Source organism: Botrytis byssoidea, assembly GCF_014898295.1.
Source record: "Botrytis byssoidea strain MUCL 94 chromosome Unknown BBYS_014, whole genome shotgun sequence".
Taxonomy (NCBI): domain Eukaryota; kingdom Fungi; phylum Ascomycota; class Leotiomycetes; order Helotiales; family Sclerotiniaceae; genus Botrytis; species Botrytis byssoidea.
In genome coordinates this window covers 795,860-817,967 of record NW_024065855.1, presented here as the reverse complement: position 1 = coordinate 817,967, position 22,108 = coordinate 795,860, and the positions used below count along the sequence as shown (strand labels likewise).

Sequence of the window (22,108 nt, the reverse complement as noted above, 5' to 3'; positions counted from 1 at the left end):
CCCTTTAGGAAAGCTCCTTAACTTTACTTGAAGCACGTTCCAAGTTTCAATCTTGTCCTATTACTCCGTGTATTCATGATATTTTCACGATGCTGATTCGTCTATCGTAATTCAGCCCTCTCCATTCTCAAAGATTATCTACCAATAATTTTCATCTTTTTGATGCTGGCTGGACTTTTGATACTTGATTTAGCCTAGATGTGCCCAGTGGTGCTCTATTTTGGGATTCAACGGCTGTGTTCCTGGATCTTCTCAAGGGTCCCTACTAGTATCGATTTAAGTAGGAAGGAGGGTGATATGGAGAATATTATTTGCATGCGCCTCAATGGACGACGCGAATACGATTTACGATGGCCGCATTATGCAATGCACTTTCAAATTGCTGTAGCAATAGTCATTGAAAAGTTCTAGTGCTTTTTCTGAGCATTTACCATTTGAGTACATAATATGATTGTGCACCCTCTACAAACACCAATCTTTATCTTCTTCAATACTATCTTTATCTGCAAAAACATTCATTACTTCTTTTGCCTTTTCATTTGCAATCTTACGATCTTGCGATCCTGAGCGAGTGTTTGTTCTGTCATTGTCTTCTTATTTCTATTCGTGATACACTCATTAGTGCTTTACTTGTTCAGTTTTTTCGATCAATCAGCCTCGTTGAATCTTCAAAATGGCGTACGAACTTTACGCCTATAAGCCTGGCACAACCATTGCACTGGTTGTCGCTGCATTATTTGGAGCGAGTGCCACATATCATCTCATTACTATGTTCCGAAAGAAAACCTACTTTTACACAGCCATGGTAGTCGGAGGTTTCAGTAAGTCTCTAATCAAGCTTCTGCTACTTATTAATGGACGGATTCTAACCAATGAACTCAGTGATGACTGCCGGTTATGTCTTTCGATATCTGTCGGCAAAAGATACTTCTTCCATAATGCTCTATTCTTGCCAATCTCTCTTCATTATCCTTCCACCTTCTCTCTACGCAGCAACCATTTACATGATATACGGCCGGATCGTCTTATTCGTCAATGCACCATCTGCATCCGTAATCTCTCCTAAAAACGTCACTAAAGTATTCGTTGGTGGAGATGTCGTATCTTTTCTCATGCAATCTGGTGGGGGTGGTATGATGGCAATGGCCAGCATGAGTTCAACGGGCGAAAAAGTGATGATTGGCGGTCTTCTCGTACAACTTCTTTTCTTCAGTATCTTCCTCGTCATCGCCATTACTTTCGAACGTCGCATGCGCTCACATCCAAGTTTTTTCGATATCCCAGCTAACGGAAAAAAACATTGGCATAAATTGCTTATGCTTTTATTCGCAGCTGCCGTCTTGATCATTGTCAGATGTGTATACAGAGTCATTGAGTTCTCACAAGGTTCGACAGGGACACTTATGAGTCATGAGTATTATATGTATATCATGGATACAGCACTGATGTTGATTGTGCAATGTACGTTTCACTTTATACATGCAGGAGATGTTTTTCAAGATGGGGTGGATCCAAAGAAAGCGGCGTTGATGGGTGATAGCTACATTGGATTGAGCGAGGTTTAGGGAAGGAAAATGTTATATGAAAATTTAGGATGGATAAAGGATTTCATTTGTTAGTCAGGTCGAATTAGGGGCTGGAATATCTCTTCTTCATGGCAGGTATAACCCAAGGATGGGGGGAGGGCGCGCTAGAGTTTCTTTTGTCGGATACAGTACTGGAAGAGCAATCAGCTTAGCTCATTTTTGTTGGAGTTATCGGTGGTTCAACAATTGTACATATGCAGCATAGGGATACCCTATGGAACTTTAGGAGGATAGAAATATATTATTTATTCTGATCAACGCTATACCATACCTACTTTCTGTTCAAGCGCAAGATCCATCTACCATTGAGAATATTATTCACTTACGATCTCGATTTTGTCAATCACTGTGCAAGTGCAGAACAGGCGGCCTATCACGTGTATGCCATCGCTTAGCTCCCGTGTCAGGCTATTTATCCTTCTATTTTCCCATCTATTCTTCCGACGAGTGTCGTGTCAAGATTCTCTAGCTCATAGATCTATAATATAATCACCTCCCGCTAAGATTTTGACATATACCCCCATCAAGCTTTGTTCAGACAATCAACCAATTACTGGTCAACCAGGCGATTTCGTCTACGGTCAGCGTAGTAACATTGTATAACAAGACGGAATTATTGTCATCTCAGCCGAATCTTTGTTCACATGGCGGAAAATAAATGAAATTATATTAGTGTGATTAATTTTTTACCCTAGATTATGTGCGAAGCATCGAGGTGTTTCGTCGGTTCTCGACTACAGGGCGTTTTCATTGGTATGGTCAAGGGATCTAGAGTTGGCGATGCTGTTCCGATTGCAGAAAGTCGTTTGGTATCTGCATTCATATGGCCAGAAACTTGGAGCGCCAAGAAATTCCATGAGAATTTTGCGGGCAGCAATTTGGTACACATGGAGATGGCCAGGTCTATCCGGGGGTTTCGGGCAGTGATGAAGCTCGTATACAAAACCACATGGTTCAGAGCCATATTCTAATACATATATCAAGTATCTGCATTTCTCATTCTGCAGAAAGTTGTTTCCAATTCAGTCTACATACGGGAATCTTTCAACAAATCGATTTAATCATGAAGTTACAACTTATCATACCATTTTCATTTCTTCTATCGTATGTTTCTGCACATACGATATTCATGAAACTGCAATCAGGGGGCACACTTTACAGTTTGTCTCCTATTTTTTCTTTGGCAAATACCTCACTCACAGCAAATAGATACCAGCTATGCCATCCGAACCCCAACATACGACGGAGTAAGTCTTCATTCCACACCAGACAAGCATTCCTAATATCTCCAGCCCATAAACGACGTAACAACTGAATACGTCGCCTGCAATGGTGGACCCAATCCCACCACTCCTTCCTCAAATATCATAAATGTTGTTGCCGGTAGCACCGTAAACGCCATCTGGCGCCACACCCTCGATAGTACTCCTGCAAACGACGCAACATATGTTCTCGACCCATCTCATCTCGGCCCCGTCATAGCCTATATGAAAAAAGTAGACGACGCAACCACCGACGTTGGCTACGGACCTGGCTGGTTCAAAATATCCGAGCAAGGACTCAACGTAGCCACACAAAAATGGGCAACAACAGATCTCATAAACAATGCAGGCGTACAGCCTATCGCTATACCAAGTTGCATAGCCAACGGCCAATATCTCCTACGAGCAGAATTGATCGCGCTCCACTCAGCAGGAGGCAGTCTAGGCGCACAATTATACATGGAATGCGCACAAATCAACGTATCTGGCGGCACCGGAACCGCAACTCCAAGCACCGTATCCTTCCCCGGCGCGTACGGACAGAGCGATCCCGGAATCCTGATCAACATCTATCAAACGCTCACCACGTATACAATTCCCGGTCCTACGCCATTTGTCTGTGGTGCCGCGCAGAGCACGGCGAAGAGTTCGTCTACTTCTGCTGCTGCTTCCACTGCGAAACCAACGTCGTCGTCGACGCTGAGTACGAGCACGGTTACGAAAACGAGTAGTGGTGCGGTGGCGACGGGGACGGGGACCGCGGCGGTTTATGCGCAGTGTGGGGGCCAGGGGTGGACGGGTGCGACGGCTTGTGCGAGCGGGAGTAAGTGTGTTGTTAGTAGTGTTTATTATAGTAAGTTTTTCTTTTCCTTTTTTTTTTGTGGTGGGGATTGGAGAGCTGGGTTAGGGATGAGATGACTAATTTTCTGTTAGGTCAATGTTTGCCTTCGTGATGGAGAATACGGAGAATATGTCGTTGCATGTGTTAGTGACGGAGATATTGGTTTGTTGTGGGATAGTAGGAGGAGATAGATGTTGCATCTTGTGATGGAAGAATAGAAATCGAACCAATCACTTGCACTATACTTGTTCTTTCGATTAATGATCCACCCTCGTATCCGAAATACAGTAATTACGACTTTGACATATCAGAAAACCACCTAATCACTTGAATTTTTCACCCATTTCACATCCTCAATCACAAAACCCATCACCTATACCCCTCCATTCCATAGATAAAAACCAACACCCAACTTTGCAAATATCATAATCCCCACCCACCAGCAAAATCCCCCGCATTCCGGTACTTCTTCATCATGTGTAGCACCCCATACTCTTGGCATGCTTGGCATTCCTATGAATGCTTACTCTAATTTGGAGTATCGGGCTGGGAGTCCGTAAGGATGTTTACTATGTCGTTCGCTTTCGGTTTCTTGTAGTTGCGTGTTTATACTAGTTTTACAATTGTCATATATTAATTCTGTTGTTGCTCGTTTAATTTAGAGGATTGTTTGTGAGGGTGGGTTTGTTTTCTGCTTTGTATGTATAGGGTCGTGTGGTAGACGCTTCTACTTTGTTCCTTTTCTTTTACTGGGATGGGTGGTAGCGTTTGCTGATATTGCCCTCTTGAGTACTCGATCAGAGTTGAATCATATAAAATGGGAAAGGAGAAGAAGAGGCACGGTATGAAAAATGTGATTTGTAGACGGGATATGGAGAAGTTGAGGAGAAAAAATTCACAGAAAACATTTTTCTCAACTGTATGAATATAGGTAGGGAGGGAATCTGGAATCCTAGATTGTCGTTTGACTAGTTATCAATTCCTGTTGCCACCAATCCTCCTATTCTTCTATTTCCTTTCTACATGCAACGACTCCTCCATCCCAGAGAAAAGATGGCTTCAAGTAGAGACTTACCACCAATCTCATGCCGTCCACTCACTAGGCTCTCCCTATCCCAGTCGTCTGTTCCCTCCCCCAACTTCCTCCCCTCCAAACCCCACCCACGGAGTGGAAGCGACCATTACACATTCAACCGAATTAGGAAAGTGGGGTAGAACCTCAACAGCAGAGATTAAAATCTCATTGTTTTGACCGAGAAGAAAATCACGTATCTCAGACGAGATACAATATAGATTCAACTTATTTCTCAAGTGCTTCATGTGTATAGCTCGATGCATATAAAATGAGACGTGTATTCTCTTGCAATAATAAGTGCTGGCCAACATGAGCGTCTAAAATATGTAGAGTGTAGTATGTGCAAGAAACAAGTTTCTCTCCCCCTGCCTTCCCATCTTTTTCCTTCTAAATTTTCTTTCCGTTTCACTTACTCCATACAGTGAAATCGTCTAAACTATATACACATTTAGATTTCACACTCATCATCTCCGTCATCAGACGAAGTTGGAGCAGCAACAGCAGCACTGGAAACAGAGGTTTCAATACCAGCAGCCGAGCTAGCAGCTACACTGGTTGATGTTGCTACAGAGGCGGAAGCGATAGTAGATCCCTCAATAACGGGCGCTGAAGGAGTAGCTACATGGTGAGGCTTTGTGCTTGATTTTGCCGATGTAGATACAGCCGCAATGAAAGAGGTGCCGGTTGGTGCTTGTGCAGATGAAGCGGAGGTAGTAATAGCAACAGCGGATGAGCTAGTTGATGGAACGATTGCCGCAGAAGTAGAAGCGATTTGGCTTGCACTTGAAGGTGCTGAAGAAACAGCTGCTACTTTAACTGCTGCAGAGGTAGCTGTACCGAGATCGATTTGGAGACCGAGGGTAGCGTTCATGATTGCGTTTCCGTAGAAAAATTCGGTACTTTATTTTTTTTGTCAGTATGATATCATTCATCTCTAAATCCGATCAAAAAAATAGCGGTGAAATAGGTATCTGAAGAAAGATAAAAGGGAAAACTTACCCGGCATTTCCAACGTTAACATAAGTTTTCTCAGTAAAGAGACCTTGTCCCACAAGCGCAACGAACCAATCTCTCAAATAACCCTCAAATTTTCCCTCAAATTGTGTTTTCGGCAACATACTGCTGACGGTGATACCCGTATCTTCGTTAACACCCTGATACAGATCCCAGCTTGTACCAAATAAATTGTCAATGGTAGCTACGCTTCCATCAGCCCATCCAATGGGTAATTGACCACCTTGGTATTGTAACCAGAGCATGAGTTCCTGGGAAGAGCTCGATGTAGAGTCACCTTTAACATCGTTGGTCATGAAATCGTAGCAGACGTTTCCTTTGAAGGCGGTTGTGTTGGAGCGTGTCCAGGTGTAGGTTGTAGGAATGGAAGCGATGCCTGTGAGAGGGGTTTCCAAATTTTGGGTCAGGCCGACGAAAGAGTATCCTTTGGGAACATTGTTTCTAGATTTTCACGTTAACTTGAAATTCTCAATTGAAGTGTTCTTTTAGTTACATACGTGCTTTCGACATAGGTAATATCGGTCTCACTGTTCCACTTCACCTCAGCAGTCCCATCACTCCCTGTGATCATACTATCATAATATGTACACTGACTGCCCACGATCTGATTTGCGTTATACCACATGTTATACACAATTCATGGCGAATTGTTCAAAATGAGATAATCATAATCGCCGCAAAGATCGGTAGATGCTTGAGTGGCTCTGGTACTGAAATGAGGGCGAGCCAGAACGCCAGAGGCAGACGTGAGAGCTACCAGAGCTGCGGTGTTGCGAATTTGTGCAATCATTTTGTAATTTTATGGTGGATCTGATGGCCTAAATGGGTAGGGAAGAGATCGAAGAATGGAAATAAATGAGCGTGGATGGTAAGTGAGTGAATTTGAACTTTCAAAGTTCGATCAAAAGAATGTCAGGAAAAAGAACTTCCAGAGTGAGTGAGCAAAACGAGTGAACGACAAATTAAAGATTTCCGAGGTCTTTAAAGCGATCAAGAAATGGTAGAGAAGCTCTTGTCCACTCAGTCAAGGAGCTAAAGTACCGTCCAAACCTCCTTATACTATACTTCCTTGTAGTCAACCCTACTTCAACTCACCAGCAATCCTTCGCGGCCATGATCCATCCATGCAAGCCTTACCTATCCATCGGCGAGATCTTCAGAATGGCCTGTCCACACGAACAATTTAAAGACCAGACCATTCGATAAGATCAAATCATATATCTAAAGCATCGCTTATCCCACCTTTCATCTTGTTCTCGAATGATGAAGTGCGGCTTTCTTAAGATTAAGAGATTGAACAATTCTACGTAAATCAGCATTGTATATATGAAACACACTAACTAGACGAATTTAAATAAATGGAGCATGATGATCACGTGAATGCTCGAAATCTCCCGCCGACTCCACTTTGCTCCGCCTTGAGAAATTCTATATTGATGTTTAATTGGCGATCAGGAGATCCCGCCCGTTGTTCCACTCTCACTCTGCCGACTCGCGGCGGATGAAGAAATCCGCACATCAACCCCGTAAAAATGAAGGGGATTCTAGAAATGAATGTATTTGAAAAATCAGTTATAGAATCATTCAAAATTATTTTGAATCCTATGTGAAACTATACTAACATACAAAAGAGACTGTAATACGAATACGTCAGACTCAGCACGTGCGTGCTTCTTACAATCTTGACGGTCATTTCACAACTCTAATTCAATCACACCCCTAATTATAGAATCTAATTCGTCCCTCTATGCAACCTTCTTCTCCTCCATAAAAAGCCATTTCTCATAACCAACCTCCCAAGAAGCAATCTGTATTCTCATCTATTTTTCGGTCTGATACGAATCTGCACTCTTGCAAATCCTCTTCTAATTATCATCTAACCCAGGACAATTCTCAGATGTTATCTCAGTAAGGCCGGTATATGGTTTTGGATCTGTCCAGATGATATCGTATCTACATGAGATCAGTTATGATTCCCGTGAAAAAGAAAATGTCTCATCCCTCCCTTAACCAAATCATCTGACTCAGAAAAAAAAGAAAAAAGAGAAACTCACGCATGTTTCTTCCATTTGGGCGCATTTTCATCACCCAAAGCCTTAACAATGTCGGTCAGCGCACCGTGTTGCCAGCTAATCAATATGTTTCCTTCGCCTTCATATTGATTCACGATATCGGCTACACAATCTGCGTCATCTCTGTCACACGAAATATCAACTGTGATATTTAGATCTGTGGCCAGGGGTTGCACTGTATCGAGTGGACGCGTGCGTTCTCCATCTGATGTACACGTGTTAGATTTCTGAGAGTTTTGAGATGAGAGATCGGATTGCGAGGAAATAATTGTGAGAAAGGTAGTTATACAGATGACATTCCCATCGATGTAAAATGCTACCAGGAGTATCTCAAAGAAAGCAAATGCATCATAACGGAGAAATTGAAATGAAAAGGGAAAACATACCGCTCTTGGGTGTCATAGCCATTATATACTTGATATCATAAATACTTTCATTGCCAAAGACATTGCGAAGACATTGTGCTCTTTGGAGACCGAGGGCACTGAGGCCGTTGCCACCATCTGCAGGCTTCTCTCCATGACGAATCAGGTAGACTGTCTGGGAAGAGACTGAGAGGGGAAGAGTGAGGAGGGCCAGAAAAGAGGCGACGAAAAGCTGAGGGCGATGCATTGTTGACTAGACTAGAGGCTAAATCTTTGGCAAAGGACTTGTTAGAATATCAGGTACGGGATATAGAAAGAAGGAGAAATGGGCATTGACGAATATATATGCCGTTTTCCATTCCTCCCTGTACATCAGATGCATATCAAAGGCATATGACACTCTCTCAATAAAGTTTAGTATATTGATGTACTAATGTAACTTGTATCTGAGGTGATGATGAACTAAAGTTCGCGTGTCGCTGTCAAGTGATGATCGCCAAGCAATGAGGTTACACAAAGGTGAAACATACGTCAATAAAAACCCTAAAACATCAAGAAGCTTGAATCGAAGGATTGAACGATCAACATCTAAACAAAATGACGTTTTAATTTCTGCTAGATATGATGATTGATACTCGAATGAGCAAAAAAGAAACGGTACCACCTAGAGATCACAGATCAGAAGTATTTGCTGTAGATTCGAATCAGTGAATATGTGATACGACAGTACCACGCGAATAGACAACTCCAATGCTCCTCATCCATTCGCAGAACGATAAATACAATAAATAACATTCTTATCCTCCGCAATCCTCCGTTATTCCCTCTTTAGAGCGGGGAATAATGCGCCTTTCCACACCTCCTTAAAACCGTAAACTCAATGTGAAAACCATCACCTGCGTTCCTTCATCGAACGCATCACTAAGCAGATATATCCACTTGATAAAATCACGGGGGCTGCAATTAGGCAGAAAATACTGTGCGAAAGACTCAAGAGCGAAATAGGAAGTGATGGACTAATTCACATCGACAAAAACCAACCCAAATACTGGAGAATGGTAAAAAGGTCTGTGGAATTGAGAAAGTCAATTCGAGTTTTCTCGTAGAAGATACAGAGAGAAATTGATGCTATGAGTTCGAGAAGGAAACGATTGTTCCCCATTGGTAGCGAGCCCCTACGGTAAACATGTCGCCAGCGATGGATCATGCTATGGCTGGGGTACTGTATTGCTGGTCGATTCGTCCCGACCGAATATTAGATCCTTCAACATAAATGAAGATGTGGAATTGATTTATAAAAATAGTTTCCGCCATGACATAGTCGAAGATTGCACCGATGGCCGCGCCGGGAATTTGGGCTGTGGATATTGCTTGGAAATTGATGATTGGGAGGCTTTCTTAAGGTTATAAGACGAAAGGAAATACCATCTTGCTTTGAAATCATCATAATTACCAAAAAACGTATGTACCATTGTTGCAGTCTATCCCATACTGATTTCAATCAGGTATGCGATGTATGTTCCAGCCAGATAAGGGATGCCGTCAAACCAGCTTGACTGATCTCATTATTTGCGTTCAGCATTAACGAAATAATATACTGGGCGTAAACTGTAGCGTTGAAAATATTTATAAAGAAACCCATAGTGGTGACCATAGGATAGCATTACATTGTTAACTAAGGCTGAGGAATAAAAACCCAAGACATTGATTTTCCTGTGGTCCACCAAATCGGTTTGTGAAGGAAAGATTATTCTGCTCGAAAAGCTTGCGCTACACCACCAACATGAATAGTTATATGATTGACAAATGGTCACAACTAATGGCCAATGACATTGTGGAAATGGAAGTGGAGCAGGTTATCCAAGGAAAATGAAGGACAGGCAACCCTCTGTTCCAAGATCGTACTAAGGTTTCTCATAAACAAATATCCCAATATTACAGGAGCTTTTCCGATATAGCCAACTAGCCAAATCATTGGGAACAATATTTTATGAGCCTTGTCAAACACATGGTCTGAATCACAATAGTGATAGTAGTCGTGTCTATATCGTATCTGGGCGACGAAGAGAACCATGCTCATGGCATCTTCGGATTGAGATAATCACAATAAGAGCAATGTTCCTGTCTTGTACGATGCAACCAATATAGTACTACGGAGACGCAGCCGCCAATCTACTTCGCTGATCTTGCCTCTGCATATTCTTCAGACTTCATACCGATGAGTATGAAAATCCATGACAAATCCATGACAAAAGTTGTAGAACGCAGGACAGGATCGGTGTTTGCGCATACCAGACCTGAAATGTACTGTATCCACAGGTCTGCCCACTGAGCAACCATATTTGCTATCCCTCCAGGATAGAGAATACGAATGGCCGGCAAAGTCGGTAGAATACATGCTGCCCACAGAAAGATTGCATTACCCATACTCGAACACTGGAACTGCCGACTGACTATGGGATGTGAGATCATGGGGAGTGTATAGATAATAAGAGAGTGGCGGTCGAATAGCAACAGCTTGGAGATCAATGAATAGCAAATGTTCTGGAGGCATACGAAAAAGCCAGCGTGCCGTTCCACATGGCTATGATCGTAGAATCTTGATCAATGTAGACATATTGCAATATTTTTACATCAAGACCGTGAGCCTGTATTCGTAGAATAGATGCGAAGATGCGCGGAAATTTTGGTTGTTACGTCTTGTGCAAAAGATGTCTTTAGGCTTTTCCAGATTAGGCTTGGCAAGGCTGAAGGAAAGTAAGCTTTGGGCTGTGGCTCCATGTCCCACTCTGCAACCACAAACAATCCACAAACTTGTAACTTTGAACTCTTTCTTTCCATTCAATAATGTACACATGAATCCTGTATTTTGCACTTTCAATGATCATGTTGAGCTGGAGACTGAACGGAGAGTTCTTCACTTTTCCACTATAAGATAGTTTCGGCGACCAGATGAGATTCCCCTATTTTATCTGATGTTCAGCGACCGCGAGCCTGGAGGGCAAGCCTCAGTGTCCGATTCGCCATTTCCGCTTCGACGTCAAACGCGAGACGTCCGAATGTTCAATTAGGGTTAACGGATGGGTATTTTAAACATGGCACATTTGCAATTCGGAGGAGTGGTATTTACTACACGCCGTTCTAAATGATAGCCCACGTTTCACGACTTCACGACCAACACTCAATGCGATATGGATGAGCCATAATAAATTCGAACATTATCTTACCTGATTTCACGGATTCGCATCACTATTTATAGTTCAGATGAAATCTATGACGATTTATATTGGGGGCTGTCGTCTAGACTCGGGATTTCTCAGAGACATTTCAACGCCACCATTCAGAACTCATCTCCCTATACACTCGTCTTCAAAGGAACCATTTTGAAAGATCACTGTTTCATCCAACTTCGTCTTCTTGTCTTTGCCAAAGGTGATTGATGTCTCCTGCCGCCGTGTGTCATAGTACTTTTCAGAGTACAAGTTGCCGAATTCTTCCCAACATTGGGTGCTACATACCCTCGATCAAAAGATGCCGTGTGGGATGAGAAACTCGAGGTATAGAACCAACAAGGGTGGCTCCCATAGACCAGTTAAGAATCCTCTGTAGTCTGGAAACCTACGCGTTAGTGCATTTATAGTAGGAAAGTTCTTTCCTTTGACTCCCGAGTACTCGTTCCCGAAAGGATATTTCTAGCGACTGGCCCACAACCATTCCTCTAACGCAGTTCTTATTGCTAGTAGGACCTCTTAATTATGTATATTTCACGGAGCTGATTTTCGAGAGTCTATTTATCAGTTATTTTCAGAAGTATAACATCCGATGACCGACCAGACCAATGAAGTATTTTCCGCATCCTGAGGAGCCCTGTGGCTCGGTTCCGATGGTACCAACTGCCGCTGACTTTAAAATCGCTAGTCCTGCACCTAGTCGGTACCCGAGCTTTCTGTCGGCCGAGAATCCGTGGTCTTACTTCACCGGCATTTATCGGATTGGGGATTGATTGAAGCGCAGGTTAAATGCATCCGATCAATGATCTTGTTACTTCATATACACTATTCGCCCTGTCTGACTTTGCGCCTACCTGCCCCTCCTTGTGCACGTCGTCTCTCGCAATTATATTGAAATAGTCAAGTACTGGTGGAATCTAGATCCTTGAATCATTGGACCCTGATTTTAGGTATGGCTTGTCGCATGTTGAAGCTGCGCTTGTTCCTAGGTGTTTTAATATATCAATTTTTGAGGGATACAATGCTCGTTATCCGTGCACCTCTGTTACTGTTGTCGCTGCACGCCCCGTTAAATGCTGGCAAGTCAACGTGGTATCTCTACTTGCATCATCGCATTCATTTATGGGCCTAAATTAGTGTCTCATGTTTCTTCACGGAGAATCAATCTATAAGTTCCTTAAGTTCAGGGGCAATACTTTAAAGTGGTGTCAACAGCCGCATTAGCTGCTAATAGCTTTGACCAAGGCTGGGCACCTGTGATTATTTGAATCGTTGCCAATCAGCCTTAGGTAAATAGCCGATCCTGTGGGCTGAATAATTTCTCTTCCCGCTCACGATCTACTAATAAGCTTTGATAGTTCCTGAAGATCCTCCAAACTGCGATTTATCAACGGGTCTATCTGCGTACCATATCGAACTTAGCAAATCCAAATCACACTTTTACTATCGTGGAACTAGGTCTGGATATGTGATTGAATGGATTGTGAAAGTGGATAGAGTATTGGAACTTTCTCCTGATTCTTCCGTCTTGAACTAGGAAACAAGAGATAAGCTTAATTCAAACAGATTGACCTTAATTCAAATGTTAATATTAACCTTAATTGAAAACAGCTTAGCATATTTTGAATTCGATGAGTTGATGCAGAAAATTGAGGTTTCCGAGAATCGAGATTTTCTTGGGTATGGTATCAATTTCAGAGACAGGAGATCTCTAAGGTCAATTGAAATCATGTAAGTGACTTATAGATGGCCATTGTTGACAATGGCAAAAACCTATAAGTATATGTCCTATTCCTGTCCATCATCGATCATCTCATCTTCTCTACATTCATTACATCCATTACATTCCTTTACCAATATCCCACGTTCATTACAACCCAAACAAAAAACTCAAAATGCAATTCACCACCACCACACTCATCGCCATCCTCAGCGCTATCGCAGCTGCATCTCCTATTGAACCCCGTCAAAATGGAACGTCGCAGCCAGAGCGAGAACGCCTCTGCACTTCCGCTATTGACACTGCCATGTGCTGCCAAACCACTCTTGCCGGTGTTATAAACCAGACCTGTTCAACTCGTATGTTCTATTCTAACTTTGACCCTACACATGATTTCTGTATGCAAGTGCTGACTAAATTCAAAGCTGCCATTACTCCTCGTACCAAGCAAGAATTCCGAGCATACTGCGCCGCTCAAGGACAAGACTCTTCATGTTGCAAAACTCCTCTCGTCGGCGATGGAGTTATCTGTACTCCTCCTTAGATGGGAAGTTGATTGTGATTGAGGTCTGAATATGTGGACATTTGGACGGGCGTTGGAATTGATACGAAAATTTTAGTTGGAGTACGGATTGGTGTACTGTATGATTATTGAGGACGGACGCGTATTTTCTCTGATTTTTGATGCCATTTTGAAGGATGGAGGGAATCTTATTACATTGTAATTTATCTTTAGACTCTTTTGTCACTTGTTGTATAGATCAAAATGTTTCATACATATTCCCTGACAACTCCAATGGTTTGAATGAAAATTTAGTAATTCTGCTTCTTGTTCTTTAGATCTTGGATAAATGATATCTTGGACGAAGTATTTAGGAAAGTTCGAGGGAACTCAATTTTTTTATCCGGGTTCAAATACATTGATTTCGTACTATTTTGTTTCTTGTTGTTGTAAAATGGATGAAATTGAATTGCCGTAATTAATCATGATTATCAACAACTTTCCATCAACATCTACGCAAGCAGTGACTAGTTGGAGGCAATGAAAAGATATCACGATAAAATATGTGTGTACAAACTCATTCCTTCAGCGTGATAGGTTCATGGAATTACCTTAGAATGAAGATTACGCCAATGTGATTACCATGACAGTCCGAGTCATTGGCGGCTACTATGATATTTTCAACAAGAAGTACAAGATTTCGAATGAGAGACATGACTATTTTCCACGCCACCAAGAAAAGCGAACTACGTTTGAAGAACGATGAAAGTCCTGATTGTCGAGAGAGATTGCGGCTGAGTAGGGTAAAACATCGCTAAATTCCTAGGCTTGAGACATGAATTGATATACACAATCTAAGCTCGCTATATAACCTCGGTAGAAGACACTAGAGTTGGTAGGCATTTGTAAGGGTGCTTTCGATAATCCATGCTAAGTTAATATGATTTGAATAATTAGAAGTTCAGCAGAAATAAACATAAGATACGGTCCATAGATTTGGAAATGTTGATATAACATTAGGAGCAAGTAAGGAGCAGTAAGCTGGTCAGCTAGCATAGACTATCACGACTTATCAAAACATGTTATCGCAGAAGTAAATAAAGCCAAAGCCAATTTTGACTACGAGGGACCTTGAACTGGAAAGTTCAATCCAATTGTGATGTCATTATGATGGGCTGAGAATGAATCAAATAATCACCTAGCGAATTCCGGGGAGGTTCTGAGCTTGGGAGGCTTTGACAGGCTTTTAATGCTTAGAAGGCGTAGATGAACAGCGTGTACAACGTATCGTTAAACATTCAGACTTATGAAGGGAAAGGATAGTTGTGTGGAAGGGAAGAAAGCGCAGAGAAGTCCCTCATCATGACATCACTTGGCGGGTTAAATGAATAAACAAAATGAGGGGTTTGGAATTTGTGTGGATTTTGTCTGAAGCTGCTGCCTCTTGCAAAAATGTCAAAAGAATACAAAAGGTGATAGGATAGTTTGCGCACTGTGTGTCTCCTTCCGCGAAAGGGAAGACGAGTCAAATCACGCAAAGGAAGAAGTGACAACTAGGAATCAAAAAGTTCCTCAAAGCATATCGCAGGATTTTTCTCATCACATTTTCACATGGAGCCAGCCATCCGGTATGTTCATAAGATCCCAGGTAATTCTATGGGATGTTATTGATTGCTAGCGAATTTACGGATGAAGAAGTGTTTTGTTGTAAAATAATGATTAAATATTCGAGTTGCAAAGGAGCGTATTATCTATAAAAACCGTATCCAGCAGTATTCTAATCCCTGAGCTCAACAGAAATCATCCAAATTGTGTTGACTTATACTATAGTCGTTTGATACCGTCTCTTGTGCTCCACATTCAATCCATCGAATCTAACCAGAACCATGTCCTGCTGGGAGAAGAGCAAGAAGGCCAGCGGCGCTCTCAGCCCTCTTGACCTCCTCTTCGGATGGCTCGCGTTTGTCGGAACCATGACCAGCAGGAAGCAATGCGAGGAGAGAAGCTGCGTTATCTCTCTTATCAGAGCCATGACCTGCTGGAAGGAGAGCAAGAAGGCCAGCGGCAGTTTCGGCTCTCTTGTCAGCGCCATGGCCTGCTGGGAGAAGAGCTAAAAGACTAGCGGCGTTCTCAGCCCTCTTAACCTCCTCTTCAGATGGTTCACGCTTTTCATGGCCAGCTGGAAGAAGAGCGAGAAGGCCTGCTGCACTATCAGCCCTCTTGTCAGAGCCATGTCCTGCTGGAAGGAGAGCAAGAAGACCAGCTGCACTATCGGCTCTCTTGTCAGAGCCATGTCCTGCTGGAAGGAGAGCAAGAAGGCCAGCGGCACTGTCGGCTCTTTTGGATTCCTCTTCTGGCTCACGTTTCGAGGAACCATGGCCTGCTGGTAGGAGGGCAAGTAGTGAGGCGGCATCGTTTGCTCGCTCTTCTACATCTCTTTCAACTGCAGAGGCAGCGAGGGAGGCAAATTCAGCTTGGCCACGCGCTGTTAGCTGGTCGAATTCTGCACCAGCGGAAACAATTGCAGCATGAAGGTCCTCGATTGGCATGCCTCTCTCAACCACAGATGAAGTAGCAAGGGAGGTAGAGGCAAATGCGACCAGCGCGAAGGAAAGAATAGATTGATTACGCATATTGAATGTAATTTAGGTAGTATGTAGATAGAATGAAGACTGAAATAATAAAGTACCTGCAGATGAATTGATGAGAGAACACGAAATTATTGTATGAGCACCGCTGAGGAAAGAAGGGAGGAATCTGTGCTATCGTCGAGTTTATATACACAGCAAGAACAAACTTGTGTTCCAATCGCAACTTTGCGAATATTCAAAAACACTTACACCGGAAGCTCTTCATCCAGACCGATCTGAATTCATGCAAACCTCCATGGATCGAGTACCTTACAGAATATCGTTTCAACAAACAAGCTTCTAGTGCTTTGACTCCCGTTCGTTCTCCGCCGTCACTCTCCCTCGGCAATGTCAGTGCGCATGGTATTACCGTCGTAGAAAACAGAACGCGTTTGAAACGACCTGGAGAAGTCCAATGCAACATTTCCGATCAAATAGTGTATCAGAATGTCAACTTTCATTGGATCGCAACATTTCTGCCGACTTGTCCGACGAATTTGAAGCTTAGCCAAAACATTCGTTAGTTCGTGGCGATCAATTCTGAGAGATCAAATATAGAATATTGAGGCCATCTATTTCCTGTTATGCTACTGTCATGATCGACAGCATACGTGTCCGTTATTCTAGAACTATCAGCTAGACGAATCTGGCGGCGCATACCAGACATAGTGTTGTATCTTGTGGCGTTTTCTTGAAATGCACAATCAATCTTTCCTTTTGGCAAGCCTGTGCGGCGTAAGAAGACGACACAAGTTTAATGCATTAAAAAATGCGATCGGATAGCTGGTTGAAGATGAATTATGAATCGAGAGAAATAATGTCTCGAGATCAAACAATCTGTTATACGTTGTAAAAAGTATGAATGATTGTGTACACGTCGATCATATCAAAGGAGAAAACGCGTGCTAGGTTAAAAAGGCGGCATCGTGTGGCAGAATAAACACGTGATTATTTCCACATCATACCTTCACTCTCTCGACTTCTTTCACACACCTTTCCGTTTGCCAATTGCAAGATAGCCCAAGGTCGTGGTTTTTTTCTGATTTTTGGATATCCTAGCTAGATACGATCGCCGAATCGAAAACAGTGTGTAGTATGGACGTACTGCCGGCATCACAGTCTTCCTCGTCACACAGTCCGCTGTGTGTACGACAAGCTTTATGCTGAATCTTATCATTTTGACTTTCTCTTGGGCCTCAAAAGCAAAAGAACTTTACAGCTATATTACTAAATTGATCAGTTGGGAGAAACACAATTGGAGAAATGAAAGAGCATCAAAGAGCGTTACAGCTATCAAGTGCAAACATCATAACAGTATCAAAACAGAGAACATCACACAGCTTCGAACGTATTCATGACTGCGCCATACACTTCTTACATCAACTCTCTTGCTTTGACCCATCCGGTAGCCATGATAACAACCAAGTTGATATCAGAATACACAGCCGAGCAAGTCGCTACCCAAAAGTTGATGGACAAACGTTCCAAATACACTATTTACAGGTCGAGCTAATTTTGGCGTAGATGCGTCGATTGTGATTAGACCAGAAGCATTTGAGAAAGCTGTCCTTGATTGCCATTGTGGCTAGTGATAGCAATGACGTCTGATCTGGGTCTAGACTATAAAAGGGTTTCAGTCTCGGGTGGCTTGTCGAGAATATGGGCGTTCAACAACTTGCCAGTCACGAATCTGATGTTGAGATGCTCGGAGGCTATTGGTGTTGAGTTGAACATAAGGCATGAGTCTGATGGAGGCCCAAAAATTGGTTTCGTCGGCGATAAATCCACAGTTGGTGGTTCCCTGGCAGCTGTGAACTCTCAGAAGAAATGATTCGTGGTAGGCGTTGAAAAGGATTCTGTATTGAGATAAGCAGTAGAGAGAGTTCCAACAAAGAGGGAACAGGGTATGTTCACACTAATCTCGGTCAATTTAGTGGAGTGTTCAAGAGGGGTAAGCAATACACTGTCACCAGATCTTCGGCGCTAACTTCCTCAAAATCTTTTCTATCACATTCTAGATCAATTGCGCCAGAAAGCCACGATATCTGACAAATTTTCACTACTTTTGCTTGTGGAATCTTCCCCCAAATGCCTCGATCAACTTGATCCATCCCGAGTCCAATTGCACACCATTTACCAACCAAGCTCGCTCCCTTTATCTTCAAGGGAGGTACCGCTTCCAATTTAATCAACAGAATCAATTCAGATTCCCTTTCTGAGTGCGATCCTTTGGTGCCTTTCCATGATTTTTGCCACGGTCATCGAATCTGGAAGTTATCGATAACAGCTCATCTTGGCGATATTGTAATCCAACTTCCCTCTGCCCAAAATCTAACTCGTCTGTGACTGAGCCATTCAAATAACGTATGAAAGATTATGTATCGATATCTAAAAGATACCCGCATACTTTATTTTCTTCAATATCGGGATGCCTTGCAGGATATACTCACATGGCGTCAGCTTGTTTCTTTTGTGATAGAGATTCATTAGTCTTCGATCGCACTTGTGCCTCATATTTCGAATCATGCATAATTCGGCAAACATATAACGATGTCTTGTGTGGAAAATCCAACATAAGTGGTTGTGAACAGTAAATTAATACTTCGTAGGCACTATTTAGAGTACCAGATAACCATATGCTGACTGCTGGTCTCCAAGTATCAATCATAGTTACTACTCTGATATGAACCAACCCCGATCAAAACAGAGTTCACAATTCGACTCGAGGTGTCTGGGAAGGCGTCATTTTAGACTTCTACCCCACCAAGAGAAACCTTCAATGAGCCAATAGCGAATGCTCAATATCATCAAGCTGATTATTAAGCGTCCTCAGATCCAGATAATTTGGGTGGGCTGACGGCGATAGCATCTAATTTTCATTGAAAGCCAGGAGAGAGCTCTATGCGTGTCAATCATTTTTGATCAATCTATGTTTATGAGTCATTCGGTAACATTGATTTATCATCAAGATCCCAAATGAGCAACGTGGATACTGTATGTCAATATGTTGATGCCATATATATTTCGCTACTTTGATAAACGTGATAAACGACAACGTTAATTCACTTTGATTGACTGCAGAGAGAAGTACTCAAAAATATAACAATAATAATAATGTCGTCTCCTTTGAAAGATAAGACAGCTTTGGTGGTATGAACATATGGATCTCGTTATACTTGTGTTACTTACTGACCTCCATTCTCTCAGACAGGTGCATCCATGGGAATTGGAGAAGCGATCGCAACACGACTTGCAAATGACGGAGCTAACCTAGTATTACTTTCTCGTAGTAAAGTAAGTAATCTTTTGCCGATATTCTGGTAGAAAAAAATTAACGATTTCACCAGGACAAGTTGGACAAGATTAAAGAGAGCATTCTGTTAAAAACTCCTTCCACAAGAATTTCTGTTTTTGCAATAGACATTCAAAATTACAAAGATGTTGATAAAGCGGTTGAGACTGCTGTGACCGAATTTGGATCAATCGATATTCTCATTAATAACGTAGGTGCTACTCACAAAAGATCAGCAGGTTGCTAGAAAAGTTGAATTAATGTTTACCCCCTGGCCAGGCCGGCCTAGTATTAGGAGCTCCCGCTGCGTTCTGGGAACTATCTCTTGAGCTCATCGACCAAATGAACACAACCAATATTTCCGGCACGATGTATACCACGCACTCTGTCCTCAACAGAAGTATGATTCCTAACAGCAAAGGAACAATCCTCAGCGTTTCATCAGTAACCGGTCTTGAAACACCTCCTTTCCAAGGAGAAACAGTCTATCATGCTAACAAGGCATGCATTGAGGCTTTCAGCAATAGTTTAAGAATGGAAACAGCTGAAACTAACATTCGCGTCATGGTAATCCGACCTGGGGTTGTGAATACACATTTCCATCTTCAAAGGGTCAAATTTGATCAGGATGCCATGGATGAGTTCACATCTGGATATCCGCCACTTGTTGCGGAGGATATTGCGAATTCTGTATCTTTCATGCTTGCGCAACCTGAGAGTACCACAATCAAAGCTTTAGATTGTGTTCCAATTGGTATTTTGTTGACGCCAATTATCCTTTTCGACTGCTAACACATGACTCTTGTAGCCCATAGATCTCTGACTAACTTTGACCGCACATGGAATGAACGGAACAATGGATGATTCACAGATAGAGGTGTTGAATTCCAAGGAATATTCACTCACAAGGACGATCCCCCGCGAGGAGGGTTCTCTGCAATTCAGGCCAGAGAAGAGAACACAGTATCGGCATGCCAAAAGCTCGAAGCTAGGATAGATGATCATAGACACAAAATTGAACAACTCGGTTCAGTAATGAAGTTACCCTTGTCAATTCTACTTTGCAGATGTTTGTGTTTCTCTTTGAAGACTGGCATGATGATAGGCTAACTTCTCATTGCCCAAGATGAGGCAAAGACGCTTACGAGCAAGATGTGCTGCAGATACTTGCACCTTTTAAAGTTTGTAATGGTGAAAAGAGTACTGGCATGTTCTTGGACGACGACAGTTGATGCAGTGGTAACGCTGAGTGCACGAGAAGAAGTGTTCAACAACAGAAAATCGACCCTATTTATCTTATGGGACTACAACGATATCTTCTTAAGCAGTTCATAGTGATTTACAAGATGGCATGAAAATGGCATCTTTCCATATGGTCAATTAAGACAACTAATACACAAATCTCGGCTCTCATACTCCATTCAGTAGGCCCTTGAAGATTACATCTCGGAGCCGAGTGCCATGGGAATGAGGTTGTTTTTAATTTACAAGAAACAGTCAATCAACTTTCCGGCAGATAAGCCGTGCCTGTATTTTTTCATTGAGACGGATGAGGTTGGATTTTTTACGTAACCTGGATGGGAGGTATCCTATCATTCAATGCGGAGAGGAAGAGACGTGGAGCAAAGATTAGATTAGATCTTTTGTCGCCAAGCCTACAATTTAACCTTATAATCTGATCTACCGTATACATGGATCAGGTTGAAGGCCAAAAGTGGAATTTAACCGGGGGAGTCCACTCAGGTATGATACTTCTGAAGACTGCCGCGACTAAATCAAGCGGTGCTAGCTGTTAAGAGTGGGGTTTTGCAAAGGGTCAAAGGTGCCAAATCACATACATGCAAGTATTTACTCAACTGGCCTAGATAATTTACTTCCCAGTGGGTTTTATCCACTATCTATGGAGGCATTTACTGTACAGATCCGTGTGTTGTACGTCCGTTGTCGACTTTCTCCATAATATCTTGGTATTTACTTTGAGAATTTGTAGATGTCTTGGAATTCTGCCACAACTTTTGGAACATCACAGGCTACGTCCCACAATTACTCTTTACCTACTCTTTGTTGGTTTTGAATCAATAGTTTTATGGTGGATTGTTCGGTTTATGTGTTACTTTGTTACTCCGGGTTGTATTTTCTGTATCTTTGAACATTTCCTTCACGGATATCGGCAGACTTGGACTGAAGAAAAGTGGTCGAGTCTGGTGATATGATTCTTCTATTATTATACGCGCTGAAAGTAGTTATCTGCGTTAGCGTTTTGGATTAAATGTTTGCATATTGGCGGATGCTATTTTGTTATATGTCGTATATGTATATTGGAAAGCTTGTTCAGCAACTAACCTGATGTTGGTTGTCAAGTAGGGCACAGACAGAAGGACCTATGGGAATTTGATCGCTCACATGTTTTGATTATAAAATTTATCGTGTAACACTCTTACTTACCCAGATATCGTATTGTTTGATACCAGAATAGATTGTGGTGTTACTTCATCTCGTGATGTTTTAGAAAGCATTCG

At 42.3% G+C, this 22,108-nt stretch overlaps 7 protein-coding genes across 7 annotated transcripts; 4 read left to right on the top strand and 3 right to left on the bottom strand.

Moving 5' to 3' along the window:
* Window positions 1-673: 673 nt before the first annotated feature.
* Window positions 674-1,565, top strand: EAE97_007410 (uncharacterized protein; the record flags this gene model as incomplete). Its single annotated transcript, XM_038877925.1, has 2 exons — window positions 674-821; window positions 883-1,565. 2 exons carry the CDS (start codon window positions 674-676, stop codon window positions 1,563-1,565), a joined length of 831 nt encoding a protein of 276 aa, XP_038731410.1.
* A 719-nt stretch (window positions 1,566-2,284) lies between these two features.
* Window positions 2,285-3,880, top strand: EAE97_007409 (uncharacterized protein; the record flags this gene model as incomplete). The annotated part of the gene is made up of 4 exons (XM_038877924.1): window positions 2,285-2,467; window positions 2,789-2,833; window positions 2,879-3,682; window positions 3,782-3,880. 4 exons carry the CDS (start codon window positions 2,285-2,287, stop codon window positions 3,878-3,880), a joined length of 1,131 nt encoding a protein of 376 aa, XP_038731409.1.
* A 974-nt stretch (window positions 3,881-4,854) lies between these two features.
* EAE97_007408 (uncharacterized protein) lies at window positions 4,855-7,007 on the bottom strand. The gene is made up of 3 exons (XM_038877923.1): window positions 6,276-7,007; window positions 5,764-6,219; window positions 4,855-5,663 (listed from the first exon to the last, which is right to left on the bottom strand). Exons 1-3 carry the CDS (start codon window positions 6,401-6,403, stop codon window positions 5,213-5,215), a joined length of 1,035 nt encoding a protein of 344 aa, XP_038731408.1. The 5' UTR covers window positions 6,404-7,007; the 3' UTR covers window positions 4,855-5,212.
* Window positions 7,008-7,643: 636 nt separating this feature from the next.
* On the bottom strand, window positions 7,644-8,462 carry EAE97_007407 (uncharacterized protein; the record flags this gene model as incomplete). The annotated part of the gene is made up of 3 exons (XM_038877922.1): window positions 7,644-7,731; window positions 7,833-8,055; window positions 8,237-8,462. 3 exons carry the CDS (start codon window positions 8,460-8,462, stop codon window positions 7,644-7,646), a joined length of 537 nt encoding a protein of 178 aa, XP_038731407.1.
* Window positions 8,463-13,097: 4,635 nt separating this feature from the next.
* Window positions 13,098-13,951, top strand: EAE97_007406 (uncharacterized protein). Its single transcript, XM_038877921.1, has 2 exons — window positions 13,098-13,524; window positions 13,591-13,951. The coding sequence occupies exons 1-2, from the start codon at window positions 13,341-13,343 to the stop codon at window positions 13,707-13,709; spliced, it is 303 nt and encodes a 100-aa protein (XP_038731406.1). The 5' UTR covers window positions 13,098-13,340; the 3' UTR covers window positions 13,710-13,951.
* A 1,590-nt stretch (window positions 13,952-15,541) lies between these two features.
* Window positions 15,542-16,300, bottom strand: EAE97_007405 (uncharacterized protein; the record flags this gene model as incomplete). The annotated part of the gene is made up of 1 exon (XM_038877920.1): window positions 15,542-16,300. One exon carries the CDS (start codon window positions 16,298-16,300, stop codon window positions 15,542-15,544), a length of 759 nt encoding a protein of 252 aa, XP_038731405.1.
* Window positions 16,301-19,411: 3,111 nt separating this feature from the next.
* Window positions 19,412-20,453, top strand: EAE97_007404 (uncharacterized protein; the record flags this gene model as incomplete). The annotated part of the gene is made up of 5 exons (XM_038877919.1): window positions 19,412-19,447; window positions 19,505-19,591; window positions 19,645-19,800; window positions 19,869-20,343; window positions 20,398-20,453. The coding sequence occupies 5 exons, from the start codon at window positions 19,412-19,414 to the stop codon at window positions 20,451-20,453; spliced, it is 810 nt and encodes a 269-aa protein (XP_038731404.1).
* Between the last annotated feature and the right edge of the window lie 1,655 nt (window positions 20,454-22,108).

What these genes read in the sequence shown, in the direction of transcription:
- EAE97_007408 (XM_038877923.1), bottom strand. Translation starts at nt 6,403, where the DNA reads ATGTGGTATAACGCAAATCAGATCGTGGGCAGTCAGTGTACATATTAT. An exon ending in ATTACCTATGTCGAAAGCAC is followed by an intron (nt 6,220 to 6,275) that starts GTATGTAACTAA and finishes GTGAAAATCTAG; the next exon opens with AAACAATGTTCCCAAAGGAT. An exon ending in GTTAACGTTGGAAATGCCGG is followed by an intron (nt 5,664 to 5,763) that starts GTAAGTTTTCCC and finishes AAAAAAATAAAG; the next exon opens with TACCGAATTTTTCTACGGAA.
- EAE97_007406 (XM_038877921.1), top strand. Translation starts at nt 13,341, where the DNA reads ATGCAATTCACCACCACCACACTCATCGCCATCCTCAGCGCTATCGCA. An exon ending in AAACCAGACCTGTTCAACTC is followed by an intron (nt 13,525 to 13,590) that starts GTATGTTCTATT and finishes CTAAATTCAAAG; the next exon opens with CTGCCATTACTCCTCGTACC.